At 36.2% G+C, this 19,339-nt stretch overlaps 1 protein-coding gene and 1 long non-coding RNA gene across 3 annotated transcripts in view; one reads left to right on the plus strand and one right to left on the minus strand.

The window, feature by feature from the left end:
- Positions 1-18,854, plus strand: part of CPPED1 (calcineurin like phosphoesterase domain containing 1) — a 50,215-nt gene extending 31,361 nt beyond the window's left edge. Inside the window, exons 3-5 of one of the 2 annotated variants that reach the window (XM_069809976.1) lie at positions 1,031-1,453; positions 3,664-3,752; positions 17,636-18,854. In XM_069809976.1, the coding sequence (XP_069666077.1) occupies positions 1,031-1,453; positions 3,664-3,752; positions 17,636-17,722 (599 nt within the window). In that variant the 3' untranslated portion in view covers positions 17,723-18,854. The remainder of the gene's footprint in view (positions 1-1,030; positions 1,454-3,663; positions 3,753-17,635) is intronic. The other variant, XM_069809975.1, reaches the window with a different exon arrangement.
- Positions 386-16,612, minus strand: LOC138690531 (uncharacterized). Its single transcript, XR_011329306.1, has 4 exons — positions 16,516-16,612; positions 13,023-13,194; positions 10,261-10,352; positions 386-2,201 (listed from the first exon to the last, which is right to left on the minus strand). It is a non-coding gene; the product is annotated as an uncharacterized lncRNA (long non-coding RNA).
- Positions 18,855-19,339: the final 485 nt, after the last annotated feature.

Genomic DNA, 19,339 nt, shown 5'->3' on the forward strand with positions numbered 1-19,339 from the left:
ATGATTGATTTGCATAGACTTCTATGCAAATGTATGTTATAAATCTGATTTCAGAGTTCTTGTAAAAATCCTGTTACAACTTCTTGGTTAAAAAATGCAGTTACTATTTGTGAAATTAGCCTGTGTTAGATATATGTTATGTATTGCAGGACAAAATACAATTTATAAATGTTCAATTTAATTCATGAATAATAAACATATCAATGGCCTCTGATTAAACATTACTCTTTAGAAAGCTTAAAAAAAAACCCCTTCTGTCATCATTAGAATAAAATAACTGCTTTTTTAAAAAAATCCTTTCTAAATTTTTTGCAGTGATTGTAAATTAATCTAGCAATTAGATAAAGCTTCCTAGACAAGGACAAATTTCTGACAACCAGAAGAGTAACTGTCTGGGTGTGCATTTTAATATAAAAACAGAGATGCAGGAAAAACTAACAAAGTACACAATTACCTTTCTTTGTAATTAATGCCATGCTCATTATTAAAACAGACTCATCGTATAAACAAGTCGCCACAAGACACTAATTATATTTTTGCTGTTAAAGTAGTTCTTGTAATGAAAAAAAACCTCAACCTTAATTCCTTTGCACAGCCATAAAATATAAACCAGAAGTTGACCCGTTTTTTACCCTTGTGTTAAGCTGTTACACCATCCAAGGTTGCTGCACTTTTTCGCCGTGTCATCAGTCTATAGCTGAAAAGAATCAGCCTGCTAAAGCTTTTGGTGCAAATCACTGACCGTTATATCACTTCTGCTATGTTATCTGTTGGTTCCTATCCAGAACCTTGCTTAAGGCAAGTTATTGAAAATGGCTGAGTACTTGATAAGGGAGGGAAAGAAGTGGGAGGAAGGGTTGAGTGGACATACAGTAGTAAAGTGAAGATGTATTCTAGATACCTGCATATTATCATGATCACATCTAATATAGAATATTTTCTTACTACGCATCATTCCATAAACAAAAGCTGATGATGAGGGTAGGAAAATGTAGCATAAACACTAAAATGTGTTTGGTTTTTTCTATAGGAACTCAATGGAGAAAGGACCAAGAGCAAGATTTGAAGAATGTTCTGAAGAACACTGACCAGGACATCCCATTGGTATTTGTCAGTGGAAATCATGATATCGGCAATACTCCAACAAGAGAAACAATAGATAATTATTGCAAGAACTGGGGAGATGACTACTTCAGCTTTTGGGTTGGAGGTGTTTTCTTTCTTGTGCTGAATTCTCAGTTATACTTTGATTCTTCCAAATGCCCTGAGTTAAAGCAAGCCCAGGATGTGTGGCTCAATGAGCAGCTGGCTGTTGCTGAAAAACAGAAATGCAAGCATATAATAGTATTTCAGCACATCCCTCTGTTTCTGAGAAAACCTGATGAAGACCACGATTATTTCAACTTGGAAAAATCAGTTCGTCAAGAGATAATGGAAAAGTTTCATAAAGCAGGTATTTTCTCAGATTTTCCTATTTTTGAATTTTTGTTTCAAATTGTTAATGGCTATGCTGTCAGACAAAATACATTTAACTTAAATGGTACTGTTTTCAAGGAATTTTAGATACTGCTTGTAAGCCTCATTATTCCCCGTAGGTCAAAATTGCCAACTGAATCTAATCACCTGTAAAAAGTACCAAACAAAATTTAAAACTTTGAGTGAAAAGTGAAAAACTCTTTAAAATAAATAGCAAGGATTCTATTTTGCAAGTACTGTTAGATGTAAGACAACCTGAGTTGTTCCTGCCTACGGAGTGCAAGATCAGGTATTGCCATAGGAGAAAAATACAGAATTTATGTTTTACATAAAACATGGAAACAGAATTCAGAATTACCTTGGAGGTTGTTTTCTCCCACACTGAGCCAATTTTAAACCAAGAGTGTAATGCACTCCAGATTTATTCAGTGTTAAAAAGAGCCTTGCTCTACTAAGATCAATCCTTTGCATATCCATTACTAATAGGGGCCATTTCTGGGATGATGGGCAGGTGGAGCATGTGCTAAACAAGTATATTGTACCAAATCCCTTAGCTTTGTTTGATGATACTTGAATGCCATGGAGACAGTCACAGTATGCAGCTACTCCTCTATGCTGTTCCCATTGTTTCCTGTTAATTGCGTTCGTGTTCCTGGGGTGTGCTAGTCCCTCAAAATTTCCTGCCAGCCTGCCATCGCTGCATCGGAGTGTCATTTTCTCTGTATCTGTAAGAGAGCATGTTATTTGGATTACCGAACAATGCAAATTGTTTATGATATTGTTCCTAATTTACCATATAATTGTTAAGCCTGCACTCATCCAAAAGGAGCCTAATTTTCAAGCTCTGAATTTCCTACTGTTTCCAATCAGTGGGGCCAAAATTCACAGCTATCTGAGGGCTCTCCAGGGGACTGACATATTTGCAGATTCAAGATTTACAAGTGGGGTTTTTTCCCATAAGGAGACGCGCTGAGAATACCTCACAATATCTCTTTTTAATTTTTGTGCTAGTGTTAATATAGTGGGAAGTATTGTGCTATTGGGAAGTTGGGAAGCTAGATGACTGCTTACAAACTGTTGATTAAAAACAGATCCTAGTTCACTGCAGAGCTTGTTAGCAGAAGGACGCTGCCATACAGGTGTATCCCAGTAAATAAGCATTAATGTGGAAACCAGAGCAGTTGTGTTCTAGAGTTTTCTGTCATCCAGATGGTTTACTAACATTTGGCAACACTCAGTACTGGGAATATAATTCATCAAGAGGTAAAAGAAATTATGCAAAATGTTACCATTGTAACATTTATCATGTTACATTATCATGTTTCTTAGAGGGATATTTCAGACTGATTCTCCTTATGTGCATTCAGAGGCTTAACCAAAAGTTGGGTAGGCTTCAAGTGATGGGGAAAAGACGAGAGGATGGGAAGCCAGCAATACAAGACAACTCTACAGAAGAAATTCCCAAACTCCTTTCTGTGCCAACATCCTATTTGTACCTTCCCTCCATAATTTCTCATTGCATCCCTCTTTCCCATCCCTAAAAATCCTCCCAAAACAGCGTGTTGTTTGGTTCCTTCATGAATACATTAAAACAGTAATCTTTTGCTTGCTGTTTTATACAATAAGTAAATGAGTCAATAGGTAATATTCGCACGCAATCCAATAATCAAACATTTTGCTAATTAAATGAATACAGAGGGCAAGCAGCTCAGTGTAACTCAGACTGCTGAGAAAAATTAGCTGAATCAAAAGTTGGCTCAGAGTTTCCTTAGTAACGTGTGCATTTTGTTTCCATTTTATTATTCAGTTGAAGAATGGTCTTTGTAAGACTACAAAATGTTATAAGTGGATTGCAAACAGGCAGTTATCATGGTAGGACAGATGCACAGATATGCAATGACACCATTTATTTTCTGACTCTCTGCTTTGCCAAAGAATAATTTATTTCAGCATATCATTATACATGAAATTGGTTTTCCCCCAGTTCACTTCATACATTCTTGGAGGATTAAAACACAGAATATTGTTAATGAAATCCCAATCTACTTGGCATTTGTTTGGGTTTTTCTTAAATTATGACTTGAATTTTAAGAACACGAACCCCTTACAGCACATAAGTTAGAAATTTGGTGTGACTATTTATTCTGGAAAAAGAAAGTAAGTCTGCCTTTTTAATGAGTCCACCAGGCTGCTGTTATTCTTCTTCCCCCGACCTGGCACCAGTCCTTCCTTCTGCTCTCTTGCCCTCTGATTCAGTGTTCCCAACCACTCCAAAGGTTTGTTGTGTAATTATGAAAAATTTCAGTATAATGTGCATGTTTTAGGGGTTGCTATGTTTGGCAATGCAGTGTTGCTACATGGGCATCATATTTCAGTTGTTGATAACCCAGGATCAGACCTGGAACCATCCCAGTTTTCCTGTTTATACTTTTTCTAGAAGTGTCAAACACAGAGCCGTAACTTACCTGCTTAGAGAGAGACAGGAAAGGAAGGACAATCTAGTAATTCAGGTCCTTCCATGAACAAAGAAATTCTTATGGGTATGTGTAGGAAATAATCAGATACTTAAAGTGTGGTGATATTGCACAGGTGCTTTAAAGTGAGGTATGCAACTTCAGAAAATTATTACTTTAAATTCAGAGCCCAGATCTTCTGTAGTTATTCTCTTCTAATCACTTACATATTACATAATGTTTTTGGTTTAAGTATCCGCTCATTACAAACAAGAGATAAAAGACTAGCTGTAGAGGCTACATCTGGCACAAAACACTGAATTACATTTCTCACATTAGAAGTGTCCTTAACAGTTGGGCTAATTAAAGATAAAATCATGTCCTCATGATAAATATTTATAAATTGAAAATCTGGCACTTGTAAATATGTATTACTACTATGCAAAGTTAAACCATACTTGTAAGTTGCATGTCTAAGAAATCCTCCTAACCCATTTCTTCTTGAAATGCATTATAACAAGTATTGTCCTTGAAGAAGTGATTTCAGTGACAGTGAAAATCAACTCTAGTTGAGAACATAGTTTATAATTTAAGTGAAATACATTTCTGAAAGCCTATTTGTATAACTTCTGAAAGTTTAGCCTCAGTTGTCAAAGCTCTGTCTCCTCTACAAGCAGAAGCTAAGTACAGAAAAAACCTGTGTGCAAGAACTGTGAATGAGCTGACCTGACGTTCTCATCTGTGAGATCTGCTGGAGTCACTCAACTCTGCTGTGTGAAATGCATATTCAGCTTTTAAGAATTTTCTAGTGCTGATATAAATAGGTTTGCTCATAGCTTTGTAGGGAAAATAAAGAAGTAGTAGTGATCTAGCCAAAAATCTGGTCTGCATGTTATGTGTCTTTGATAAACATAAGTAATAAATTAGTTTTTAAATTAAGCAGTTTATGTAATAGAAGACATACTTTTTTCTTACATATCTCATTCCAGTATAGTTTTCTTAGGACGTTAAAGATTTATTTTTTTTTTCTATGACCTGAAAAGTATGAGTATTTTTGTAGAGCTATAGACAATCTTCTAAAGACTTTTTGTCCTGAGAACCATCACTGACACACTGAAATTACTTACATTACTTAACATGATATAGCAATAAATGTTTCTTAATGGCCCTAATGAACTAAAACATTTAAGTTCATGTCTGAACTTGTTTAAGAGCTCTGTTGAATAAAACCTAAATTAATAGCTGTTTTTTCACCAGTAAAGTTGAGAAAAGGCTTTTTCATTCAGAGTGAGATGAAAAGTACAGGTGGTCTATCTAGGTGAGAGATTTTGCATCCAAGAGAGAATCAACTAAATAACAGATATAAAATAGAGAAGAAAATTCCCTGCAGTCTCCAGCTTTTTTTAATTAAAAAGTTTTAAGTTCATCTAAGTGTCTTCAAAGCAATTTTTCAGATGTGGTTAAGAATACTTAATTTGTACATATGGGGAAAAATAACGTTATTAAGTGGCATATTTTTTCATTATATTTGTGATTGTAGGTGCTGTAACTTCTAACACCTTTACTTATTAAAGAGTGCGATACCTACATTCTCCTCTTAGAAATGTTATGACAAGAGAGTAGTACTAAAGGAAGAAGCAGCTTTCTGAACATCCACAGCTGAGATATATTTGACCACAGAATTAAAGCATGGAGTGCTGGAAGCTGTTGTTTCTAAAATTTACCAGACAACATATGCTATGTTTCATTATTTTCTTTGTTGTGTAATCAAAGTTGACAAGGGAGTAATACTTCCTTCCTCCTGCCATTGAGACCTCGATTTTGGCAAGTGAGTAATCTCAGTGCTTGCTTATGCATGTCACTTTGTCAGTATCTAAGATAATTTAGTTTTAAATATTCTCAACTTCAGTGATTTAGATCAACCTCTTTCAACCCTGAAATTATGCGCTCACGGCACAGGTAGAGTGACCAAATTTGGCATCTTCTACGTCACTGTGCAAGAGCAGTGTTTTTTAAGACTTTTCCCCAGTTATGGTAATGTAATCTAGCATGTAGATACATACAGACGTAGACATTTTTTTCAGAACTTCAGCAGCAAGTACAAAATAAAATACATTTATTTAGTACAGGCTGTAATGACATTTACTTAGATAAATTTGTGAAATCTGTTTTATCCACTGGGCTGTAGTTTTGATTGATAAAAACTTGTTTTTGATCCTCAGAACACACGGCAAACTAGGATTGTTTGGGGTTTGTGTTGGGTCTCTGAGAAAGCTTCACTTTCAAATGGAAAAAGTAGCAAAACCAGGAAATAAATTCCTCTGACAGGTCACAAGAGGCATTCACAAAAATTAACCTGAAGCAGAGAGTGACCTTCTACAGACAGCACCTCTAAAGGCTTATTTAGACCAGCACTCTAATTAGGTGATCTGGAATCACCCACCCTCTGGCTGTGCCTGTTTTTTCTCCTCTGATTATACAGGAAAACCAACTGAGACTAAGATCCTTGTCTATATAGTTCTATTCAGTGTTGTCCTCTATAAAAATACTTTTGACATAGATACACTTTGCAAAATAATATCTTGTCTCCCACTTACATGGACCCACTGACCACCAGTTGCATCAAGCTCTAGATTCTTTACTCTACAAAGCAAATTTAAGGAAGCGTTTTTCTGCAACTTTGCAGGATCATGTTTGCAAACAACAGTACATAGGATATTTTTATTAAGATTCTTACAGTGCTGTGTGCTGCAAATTCTAATTATTCAGTTCTGTTTTATTCACACATACTCCTCTGATGAAGAAGGTAGGGTAACACAGAGCTTCTAAAGGGCTGCACAAAATAATTCTATAATGTTGTTACTTAAGGTTGACTGAAGAGGTTATGAAATGGAGGGTGTTGATCCCTGGCACCAGTGGGACTGTTTCGTTCTACTGGAGCTCTGTTGGTGGGAAATGATTGGGGTTTTTCTGGAGAATAGGATCTGAGAACTGCCTGAGCGCTGAACAGTTCTGTTAACAGTGCTGTGAGTGGTGTTTTCACATCTTTGTTTGCTGCTGTAACACCTGCTTGGCAGATGGGGTGATGTGAGCACTCTCAAACTGCAATGAGATAAAATCAATTCTATTCCACACAAGAGATTTTGTTTACAAAGACTACTAAATATTATCATTCGCTTTGTAGCATTGTGGTCTTGAAAAAATTATGTACACCACAGGCCCAGGGGAGAAAAAAGGTACAGCAAAAAATGTCTATGGTTAATGTGTGCTCTTGTAGGAAAGCTGAAAGAACATAATTTTGGAGTGCAAAATTGTTCTGAGGACATGTATTACTGTTGAACCGACCACGTCGTTCAGCACTTCAGAAAGCAGCTGTATGCTGCAAGTGAAAGGAAGGAAGAAAAGCCAGTTTGTGGCCAATACTCCAGGGGAAGTGCTCAAGATCAGTTTATCCATGTGACTTAAATGGTTGTATTTGCCAGAAACATTGCCTTTTTAAAAATAGGTATCTACACATAAATATCTACACACGTGCCTCTTATAGTAGCATCTTCCTGTGCCTGGATACTACTTATTTCGTTCTCCTGCCAATGAAAACTCTGAAAGGGTACTAGAGTGTTGATAACATTCAGGTTTTTCACTCAATACAATTTCATTTCTTTACAGAGATGCTTCTTGACCTATTTGCTTCCGTTTTGGCTCTACTGCTGCTCCTCTCTAGCTGCTGCAGTTTTGGGGACAAATACACATACAGGATCAGCTTTTGCTAGTATATCCTCTTCTTCAGTCCTTGATTGAGCAAGAGGTTTGGCCAGTGAAGCAGTGATTTTTAGATAAGCATAATTCTGTTTTAAACCCAATTTTATCATTAAACTTGAATAGCTAACATAAAAGCAGAGTAACTAGACCAGAATGACAATCCCTAGTCTCCTGCTTCTCCAACTAGCCAAACCTTGCGAAGACCACAAGACAGCAAAGTGCATAATGTTATTTCTTTCAAGTACTCTTCTATCTCCAACAATTTTTCTTTCAGGGACTTACTGTATCATATTAACACTATCAATATAGTGCAATTTGGTGATTCTTTTATAGATTTGTTCAGTTGATTTTTTGAAAACTCTCAGCTTTCACAATGATCTGCGGAAGGGAGTTTCATGTTTCACAACTGTGAAGAAATGCCTCCTTTTGTTTGCGTTGAACTTCACCTGTAGTCTGTATTGAGAGCCATAAATCTGTAAATGAAATGCAGTGAACTTTGATTCATGTCTGCAGTTACTGTAAAAAATAGTTCATTAATCAGCACTTAAAGGATGATAATCTAGACCATGAGAAATATTTCATTGCTCAGTCAGAACCACTTTTTTTTTCCCAAAATTCTCTATGGAGTGCATGGGAGGAGAAGCAAGGTCTGTACTGTACCCATTACATATTTATTATGTCATTCATATTGCACTAATTTAGCCTTCTCGTTCTCTTACAGTCTCATTTGCTTTTGCTGAGAAAAGCATTTATTTAACTGAAGGCTCAGTCTAAATAAAGCATGCTACTGATTGCCTATGCTGATTATTCCAGGCATTCTCTTCCTAATTTGGAAAATCTGCTTGCTTTTCTTTGGTTTATTTTTATATTGGTAATTTTCTTCCTATATTTTTACACTGTCCATAGCGCTGGGTTGAGCAGTTTGATTTCCAACTGAGGCTAGGCCAGTCGCATTTTGGACACAGCAAACCTGCCTCAAAATGGCTTTTGTACATTAGGAACTAGAGTTGGAAAACAGCTTCTTCTGAATTCAGGGTTTTTTGGAAGCAAGCCATGGAAGTGAGTGTAATTATAGAAATCAGAGTTAGACGTCCCTGGAATTTAAACTAGTTCAAGTCTGAATTCCAGCCCAGTATCATCCGACTGTGTGAGAAAAATTGTTTTCTAGGTGCATATTTCCTTATGAAATTATTTTTAATATTTCAAGATAAATGTGGGTGCATTATTTTCCATCTTGTTTTAACCTATTTGCATTTCTGTAATCATTGCAACTAGATTTTCTTTGAGATTGGGGCTCAGTGTATTTCTTGAATTACACTAGCAAACATCAAATTTTTCAAGAAGTTAGGAAAACAGATGTATTTCACAAAATCTTGTTATGGAATACACCTGTTACCTGTTTAATAAAGCAAAAAGATGACTTAGCTAGCATTTCACATTTCAAATAGAGACATTTTTATGACTTAACTACTCCTTAAACAGAAAGGCTGGTCAAAACACTGATTAAAGAAGATGTGGTTGTCTGTTGGTCCACATAGGGAAGGCAGGCCGCAGCCCCCTTTCTTTCCTGCCCCAAATGAAGTTGAAAACATGCCCAGTCTTCCACGTGCTTTCATTTTTCTATGCTACAGAACACAACAGCAGTAGAGTACCAAGTAAGGGAGAAGAGACTAGGAATTATGGGACTGCAACTGCACAATAAGCTAAGACTGGGATGTAATCACTCTCAGGGGAATTATCCGTGAGACACAGCTAAATGCCTTTGTTCTCTTACAGTGCAATTATGTCAAAATCATGCTGACCCTTCTCCTTGGTGCTGCAGAACTGTTGTTTAGAAGGGTTTCTCAGTGATAAACTAGAATTTGGGGAAAGAAGATGCTGTACTTATAAAATTCTGTAAAATAAGCTTACCTCCTGCTAACAGACAAACCGCCTTCTGCATGATATTCAGTATGTAGTTTCTTTTCATGTAATGAACTATTTTCTCATCTGATTCTTGTCAGAAATAAAATCAACAGCATGCTAACAACACTGGGGTAGCTAAAGTTTTTTTTCAAATTTTTTTCAGTATCACCAGGCCTGAAAGAAGCGGTGAATATTTCATATAGGACTCAGCTTCTTTCAGAACTTTATTCTGCTTTGGGTTGTTCGGGAACTCAGAAGGGCTGTAAGATGGTCATCATTACAAAGAATGATCTCTCTTAAATCAGAGCTCCTGCAGTCAGCAAGGATGTAATGGTTGTATACATGGCAGTTGCTCCTGAGCCTGATTGGCCTGGTCATCCCTTTCTGTACCAACCTTTTCCGTGATGCATCCAAAGCAAATCTCAGGTACTTGTTTAGATCTCTTTCCCTATTAGGCCAGTGAGTCAGTTTAACAGTACCAAATACACCATCTCTGTAAGAAAAGCCCTTTTTAATACAGTGTGCTGTTTTGGTTCACAAAGCTTGAAGAGACAACCAAGGGAAAAAGGGAAATGCCGGTAAAAATTGTCCATCTTACCAGAGCTGTTAAACTGAGAAAGATGCAAATCAACAAGAGCTTGGTGAAGGTCTTGTGATGACTACTTACTGGTGAGCTGGCTTTAGAAAGCAGACACTGGAAGTGAGGGGATGGGGGGAAAAGTCCTCAGAGGTGTTTTTGAATTTTCTGTTGAGAAGTGTCTGCAATAGAAACCATGAGCAAAGTGTTCATATCAGGTTTTTTACTTGAAAACAGGTATCCAAATTAAAATATTAATTTTTTTGAAATTTTTTAAGAAGTGAGTTGTTTAAAGATTCTGCTTATGAATGAACATACGGATAGCATCAAAGGTAGCATACTGAATTACATGAGCTATTAATTACCCTTCTCAGCACTTACCTCTTGCCTTACCAAAGCCACTGTGTAGCCTTACAGGCTGAAGTGACATAATGTAGTGTGTGAATTAGCGTAAAAACAAGGATTTATTAACTTGTTTCATGGTCAAGCTAATGAAGAGTGTAAGGCTTATGAACTTATGTATTAAATCTCCTCAGATGACTCTTGAACAATCCATGTTTTGGTTGGTTGTTATGTCATGGATTATTTATGCTAAATAGGCTGCTTTGGGCTCACAGAATTTGTACCAAAATAGATATTTTGTTCTTTAGTAGGAATGCATTGTTCTACAGGGAGAAAGAGTTATGATCAGATCTTTGGAAACAATAAATCTTTTTGTCTTTTGGATTCAGCTTTGTCAGATCAGAACTAAAAAGGACGTTTTGTGCTTGATCAGAAAATGATGGCAAATTGCATGACAGGAGGACATCTTTGGTTTACTAAAATCAGAATAATTTCCTGTATTTAAACCTTTTTTTACAAATACACTGATTTTTTTTGCAGATTGATTGGTTCTGAAAACTCATGTTTGGTGTGCAGGCATGAAGCTTGTTGGTTTTAGGCTTTTTCATGATCCAAGTACAGTTTTAGAACAGACAGAGCAAGACCTGGTGTCCAACAACGAATGGTGCCCAGCCTGAGTCTCTGGCTTCCAGACCTGTTCTGATCAAAAATGAACTTGGGAGTTCAGGCCTTTTTTCCCTAGCAGGTACTCCCTAACTGTTGTATTGTTACGCAGTCTGACATCAGACGATGATGATCACAGAGACAGTGTATGTGGTTTGTTTTGCAGGGGGGGGTTTACAGTATTTGCACAGTTTTTTCTTTATTCTGATTTTAATCCCTTTTTTTCTTTTAATGAATAATCCATTAGGTATGAATAGTGTCTTGCAGTAATGGATCCTGCTTTTTTGGTTAATGGATACTGTGAAACCTCCAGTCACATTTAAATTCAAATAAGTATGTATTTAATAAAAAAAATGAAATAATGAATGCTTGTGAAGGTGCCATCCTTTGGACATTTATTTACACAGTAGTTTTTTAGTATTTCATACAGCTTTTATATGAAAGCTTTTCCCAACTGCTATTTCAGAAACCAGGGATTAGAAAAAAATCACTGCTCTACTTTTTTTTTTTTTTTTTTTTTTTTTTTTTTTTTTTTTTTTGGTAGTGGAAAGGGACTGTGCCTTTTTCTGTATAGCTGGATGCATTTAACTGACCTGAGGATACTTTAAAGCAGGCTATAAAATGAGACCTGTTCTTTCCTCACAGAGTTTAGGAAAAAAAAATGGGGGGGGGGGTTGCTTGCAACTTGACAGTATTACTTCAGAAAAACATCTGAAATGAATAAATTAAATTTGAGTGCATACATCTCTAAGATTCTTTTTATACTTAAGATCAAAAGCAAGAGCAAAGTAAATTGCCTGCTTGTCATCTTAGTATTATTACATTGACTGGTTCAGATTTCCTTCTTATGCTAACTAACAAAAGTGAGTGGAGTACAGTTGAGTGAACAAAAAAGCGCTATTGAAGAAAAAACAACATCAGTTAGACTTCTATTAATACACAGCAGTGACCTGTTTGTTTCTTTGTTCAAGATGTAACATACTGTAACACAACAATAACAAGAATTAATACTAGCATGGGAAGTAGAGTACCTGAAAACTGAAGTCTGGGTAAAATTTTCACTGGGAGGTATCTAAAGCAGATGCTAAATTCTAGCAGAGGCTGATGCTGAGCAGCTAGATCCACAAGGGCGTTTCAGCACTGAACACCCGTCTAGGTGCAATTAGGATCCGAATGACATACATATGCTAAAAGGGGAAATTTGGATGAACAGTACCCATAAACACCAGCTTGTTTAGGCAGAATCTGCTTCCCATAGCCAACAGGAGATAAAAGAGGTTTTAAATCACATCCTCTCTGGTGTCAGGCACCATATTTGCACTGCTTACAAACCACTCTTACTTCAGTTCCATAACAAAATAATTTCTTGAGCGTAGGCAGTTAGCAGATGTTAAATGTAATTCTGGTGAAGTTGCAGTATTTGCCTAAGAAGAAAAAAAGCTGCATGATTTGTGGGCCAAACTTTTTACCTGGTGTCTGTCTGCTGTTTGTCAAAATCTTCCATTGAATTCTCAGAGGAGGGGAGATTTTTGTTTTTCTTATAGCATAACTAAAGCTGCTTTATTACTTTTGTATCTTCTGTCCTTCTAATTACACTGAAACTGTATGTCAGGTTTGATTTACATATATGATGACACAAAGTCTTGGCTTCTGTTCCTCTTTTAATTCCAAAGGTTAAATTCTCTGGGTGGTAGGAAGATGCTACTTTAGGGACACGGATGCTTCCAGTAAAAAGAGAGCACTTATTTCCTGTACTAAAGATGTGTCACATGAGTTTACACTTCACTATGCTTGTATGATTGTTACGTTTTCCTAACTTTTTCATAGACTATAGTAGTTCTGCTTACCTGCAGAAAAAGTGGAAAATATTGAAAAGAACTTGTTACTGTAGTAGCACTGTCACTTTTTGGAAGCTGGTAAGGGTATTTTACAGATCTAGCTGTTGCAGTAATCAAGCAGGCCAAATGTTAGGTTCCTAAATGTTCAATCCTTGATCCTTCATTTTGCTGCCGCTTAACTCTGCAGGGAAAGACCAAGACACAGTGAGGTTCATGCTAGATGTGTGCCTGAGAGTGGAATCTAGAACGTTGCTGTAGACCATCGGTTGTTTGTTAAGTGCTTGAAGGACAGGAAAGTGCTACATATGTGGATCCATTACAGGCAGCTCTAAGCTAAAAGCAAATTGGTAACATTAAGCTTAGTTTGTCTTATGTCCTCCCCAAGAATGCTTTAACTCAGAGGCTCCAGTAAGCAGCCTTGTCTACTCAGCATCCTCTCCTAGCCCATCAGAGCTTGCTCTTTTAAGAACAAAGCAAGATGGGTCCCACTTCAACGAGTAGGACGTCATATGTAAAGGTCCCACAATGTCCAGTTTTGTTCTCTGTATTAGGAAGCAAGAGAAGAGAATGCCCAGCCACGCCATAAGCAGCTCTAGATGGGCACGTTCTGTCTGTCACTGCAGAAAGATTGGGGGGCGGAGGAGGCAAGTGCAGCCTCATGGTTTGGATAGGTGTGCATATAATGAGAGAGAGAGAAACACTTAGTTCTGCTGCTTGAATTGCTTAAGTATGTTACGTTACAGTCACTATAATAAGCTGCAGCATAGTAGGAGTTGAGAAATGACTGCTCACTCTCAAACTGACTATAGCATCAGTTGTAAAACATCTTTATATTATGATTTTAAGGACGCAAATAATATCTAGAAAGTACAGAATCTCTGCAAAGAGCCCATTATGTCACAGGGCTTTTACATTCCACCATTGCCTTTTGAGGTATTCTGACTGGGTTTCTCCCAGGCTTTTTAAAAAAAAAAAAAAAAAAGAAGCAACAAACTGTTGCTGAGTCAGAGCAAGCTCTCATTAGAGTTATTATGCTGACTTACTTACAAGTGTAACTCATACCACAGATAGATGAGCAAGTTACACCGAGCAAAGAGAATTAGTACTGATAAACTAAAATAGGATAGCAGACAAGTTCTATCATACAATGACCATATACCACTATTCAATGTAAAGGTAAATTCATTCTCTGTTTTCTGCCTTGAGTCATTTGCTATTTGAGAAGGGTTTGGATTTTGAAATATGAAAGCCCATGTAGCTTTTACCAGGCATACAGCAGAATAATTTATATTTTGCTTTCCAAGCTGCTTAATTTTTAACTATAATTTGAGCCTAGTTTATCTATTTTATATCAGTCTTCAAATCACTCCCACAAAAGCAGAAGACTGATGTAGCCAACTGTCTTAGGACAGGTTCACCTACTTCCCTTTTCATTTAATCACTGTGGAAGAGGTGTAATCTACTGCAGGAGAAAGGGTGGAAGGTTTTGGGGGCTAGACAAGTAAGGATTTCCTTGTGAAGTTATAGTGTGTTCCTAATAACAGCTCTCTGCCTTTAAATTGCCTCTACTCTTTTCTAGAATTTCTCCTGTCTGAAGGCAAACTCAGTTGTTGCTAGCTTGCTTTTTAAAATGTCATTTAAGGTTATAGTATCTCACAAATTACCCATTCTCTGGCCTACCACTTGAACAGGACTAAGCATGTGTTACCTTTTGTGTTAAGCATGGAATGGCAGATTGTTGGAATATATGAAAAATAACAAATGAAGTTTGGTGTTGTCATCACAGTGACCACCCCTGTGTATTTTTATAGGCTTGCTCATTATTCTGTAATGATAAAAGCAATGGCTGGAAAGGTAATTATCAGTGCTGCTTATTTAAGGATAGCTTTTAGCCTGGGATGGTGAGCAAGACCTTCACTGTGTGCTGAGGAAAGGCGTGCCATCAGGGAGCACATCACACCTGGCACTTGTCCCCTGTGTGCTAAGCTTCACTCTTCTCTGCTGTCCTTTTCAGGAACAGGCACATGTTTAGACTTTTGCTTGTTAGTTTATTTTTCAGTATTAACATAAATTATATTCAGCAAGGTACAGCATCTATAGAATAGTGCCAGCAAAATATTTTTCTATTATAACACAGCAGTTTTTTAGCCAACGTAGCAAACTAATAGGAAAGATTCAGTTTTATAAAGCAGCCAGTTATTTTGATAACCTGCTGGCTATCTAGTCATAGTTGTCAGGGAATCCTTTGTGTGTTTTTTTGAGTCACTCAGTATTAAAATTAACTTAATGTATTTTCAGATGCTTTATGTAGAACCATTAAAGTGTCATTATGATTAAGGAGCACACAACCTATTGTATTTCAATAGAGAAATTACACCTAAATCCTTTAGGTGCCTTTGAAAATTTTTAAATTATCAATAGTATCATAAATGAACACCAAATCTAAACACTTTCTGTAACAAAATATAAAATTAATTTACATGTTTCACACTTGATGATAAACAACAAAATTCCCAATATTGTCAGCCGTCTGCTCCAGTATTTTTTCTGTTTCACTACAGTATAAAACAGCATTAGATACAGCTTCAGGAAGCCGTAATAATCTGAAATCCAAGGATCTTAGACTAAGCATGCCAAAAATTAATCTCAAAACCTGTTTGTAAAATTAGCTCTTTATACTAACTCCACATTTTCATTCAAAATAAAATATGCACCACTTTAAATTAGCAAGAAAGCTGATGAATAATTTTTTGCCAAACTACGAATGCTGTTGACGGTGATGCTCAGCTGTACCTATCAACAGTGCATAGAATGGCTAAATGGTGAAGGATGCTGGCATAACCTGGAAATGAAATACTTGTCTATGATAGCATGTTCTCTCTTAGGAATAAGCTTGGTTCTCCACTCTGTTGTTAATGGTTTTGCAAACTTTGACAGGAAAGATAAGCATCAAAATGGCTTTTTCTTTCCTTTTTTGACTCGTGAGACTAAACAAGGTTTCATTATTTTGTAGTAATAAAAACATTTGATTAAAATCTATAAAACATCAAATGGAAAGGGGACGATAATCTATTTGGCAGCATGAATTTGACCTGTAAAGACAATCAGAAAGGCCATTCAGAGTAGTGAATACAGCTTCTACCAATTTGTTTATGTTTGCAAGGCAGAAGAAACAAAGTATAAATTACTGGTTTGGAGGTGAGGAGGACACAATTTCATTTAATTTGAAATTGTTTCAAAATTTCTTTAAAAATCCCATAGCTGCTGAGGAGCATGGCAGGAAAGTAGACCTGGCATATGGATCATCTTTAGAAGTGGTCAAAATCAGATATAATTTGCAAACTTATTTATTTTTTTGTTAAACTACATATTCTGACAGAAGGAGAAGAAGGGTTGGACTTCTTTAAACATTTGTTTGGCTAATCAGTTGGACAATGATTCAGCCAAGGATTTTGAAGTACATTATAAAGTCTTAAATATGAAGTATGTTTGTCCTCTTTACCTGCTGCTGCTTGTCATTTAGCTTTTCTTCTACTCCTGAGCAAGCTTGGATGATACTTGCATGTGACCCAGAAATTTTCGATATAGCATATTGTTGTCTCCTGCAACAGATCAAATGTATTTCTTTCTTTTCAAGTTTATAATCGAGTTATTTTTTTTACCCCAATACAGTCCAAAATATAAATAGTCTATTTTGAAAAAAGAAATAGAACAGCCTTAAGTCATTAAAAATACAGAGGAAATCACAATAAACCTGCCTTGTTTGTACCCCATACTAGGTAAATGTTATTTCATGTCATTACCAAGCCTGACTCCTCTTGCAGGTTGTCAACCTTTCATTTTTTGGCTGCTCTCATCTTTCTTCCCTTCTTATTATAACTCACAACCTCTTCTGCTTAAGTTCCTTTGATGTACCTGGCTCTATTCCATCTGTGATAAACCCCCCACTGTCTTTGAGAAAAGATTACAAATTATTGTCTCATTTATGTTTATTTGTCTTGCCTTTTTTTTTTTTTTTTTTTTTTTTTTTTTTAAGGTCACTGCCCATGAGTAAACAGGTTTAAGCTCTCCTTAGTGAATTTTCTGCATGTTAATTGACAAGAACAGCTCCACAGTCCTTGGCTTTCAACTCATGTTTCAGTAGCATCATTCTTTAGGCAGTTATCTATTACTGAAATTTTTTTCTAATTTTAATGAGTTTCCTCTAGAGTGTTCCTTCTTTCTAGCCAAAGGACTAGCAAGATGACAAACACACCTTGCAGTAAGCATAAGGAAGTCAGAGTCCAGTAACCCTAAACAGAGCTAGTGGGGCAGAATAAAGTTTTTGCTAATTATTTATTACTATTAGAATTATTTATTGCTGTTTGCTAATTATTTGTTAAAAATGCAAGTTCAGTTAAATGGTTTACTTTTGATTTTATGCTTTATGAACCATTAAAGAATGAAGGTAAACACGACACCTGTAGCTGTACTTGCTATAGAACTTTCTCTACAACTCCAGCAGCTGTTTAAGCCTCAGCATATAACTTAAGCAATATCTTTTACTGTAAACACATTTTATATATGAACTGCAACTGCTAACTAAATACATACTCTTTTTTTCTTTTTTTTTTTTTAAACAGGTATTAAAGCTGTATTTTCTGGACATTACCATAGGAATGCTGGAGGGTCCTACAGAGGACTGGAAGTGGTGGTTTCATCAGCTATAGGATGTCAGCTGGGAGAAGATACACATGGGCTTCGGGTGGTTGTTGTCACAGATGAAAAGATTGTTCATAGATACTACAGTTTAAATGAACTGAGCAGCCAAGGCATAGAGAAAGAGCTGCTAGATATGCTTGCTAAGCAAAATTAGGCTATGTCAAATGATGTGATTTTTTTCTCCATATTAGACAAATAGAAACAGTTTCAAAAAGTTTCCCCAAGCTGAAGATACAGATTCCTGATTGTGCACCATGCCCCAGAACAGCTCTCAATTTGTTATCATCCTAAATAACAAGAAAGTTGTTGACATGTTTCTCTCTTGAAAATGAGACCTATGTGGAATATGGAAGAATAGCAGAATTCATATGGTGATATGTCATTGAAAAGAACAGTTCTGAGAATTTTTACTTTGCTCCTAGATACAACTTTCTTAGTAGAAAGTGTATTAAAGAGTGAGAGTTGTAGCTTCTAGATAACCCTTTAACTCAAGTCTATTTTAGTTTTATATTTGAGAGGGTATTTTAAAATCAAGAAATTTAGTATTTTCTATTACACTCTGGAAAATGTAAATGGGACTCTTTTTACTCTGCAAAAACAATCTCAAAAAGTCTGAAATCAACAGATTTCCACTGACTTTTAGCAACCTTTGGATCAGATCTTGTTACCTAGAGATTGTATTTTCTCCCATTTCCCATACTTTATTTTCTTAGCCCTTCAGAGCCAGCAGCAATATGAAAGCAAAGACATTCTGTTTTGCAGTCACACCTTGGGTTTCTGTTACATCCTAGTTTTATATAATGAGAAGTCTATAAATGAAGCTAATATAGACGCCACTGACAGAAACTAAACATGGAATGACTATTTTCCTTTTGAAATTTAACTAATATTCAATTAGCATATATTCTTGCTATAGCTTCAGAAGTTGGAATAATTGCATGGGGAGAATATTCTGCACAGAATACTGTTATCAGAAGTCACTTTGTTGATTCCTATGCAAGGGGAGAGCTTTGATTTCCAAATGCAATTTAAGAATGCCTTACTGTAATATTATACAATATTGAATGTTGAAAACCCTAAAAAGTATCTTTTCTTCACTGGAATAAGTCTTTAAAAATAAATTATATAAAAAGAAATTTATGTGCTGCAATCCACCTCATTTTTTTAGCAAGTGCATCTGATTTGTTTACTGTTAAATACAAAGAAAAGTCTTAATGTAATTAACACATACCTGGTTTTATTTTCTTAGTTGAACACATTATAATCCATGCCACAGGTTATCTAGAAATAGATATAGCACAGCTTTAGCACCTGAAGAGGGAAGAATACAAACAATACTGGCTGAGAAAGTAATGCAGTCTATCCGTTTTTATATATACTCACATACAACATCATTCCCTAGAAGATATAACAGATATTTCAATATGGTGACAGAGATGAAATGCTGAGCTGAAAAGTCAGTTTCATTACATTTTAGTCATAACAGTTTATCTAGGAGGCTCATTCAAGCTTGATTTGTGGGACTTGTAAGATTCTAAAATTACCTCTGTAGGATTTCCTTGCATCAGTGAAACAGCTGTACCTCCAGGTGGACAGGACCAAATGTGGACTGCTGTCCCATGACA

This window comes from Haliaeetus albicilla, chromosome 22, assembly GCF_947461875.1.
Source record: "Haliaeetus albicilla chromosome 22, bHalAlb1.1, whole genome shotgun sequence".
In the NCBI taxonomy this organism is placed as follows: Eukaryota; Metazoa; Chordata; class Aves; order Accipitriformes; family Accipitridae; genus Haliaeetus; species Haliaeetus albicilla.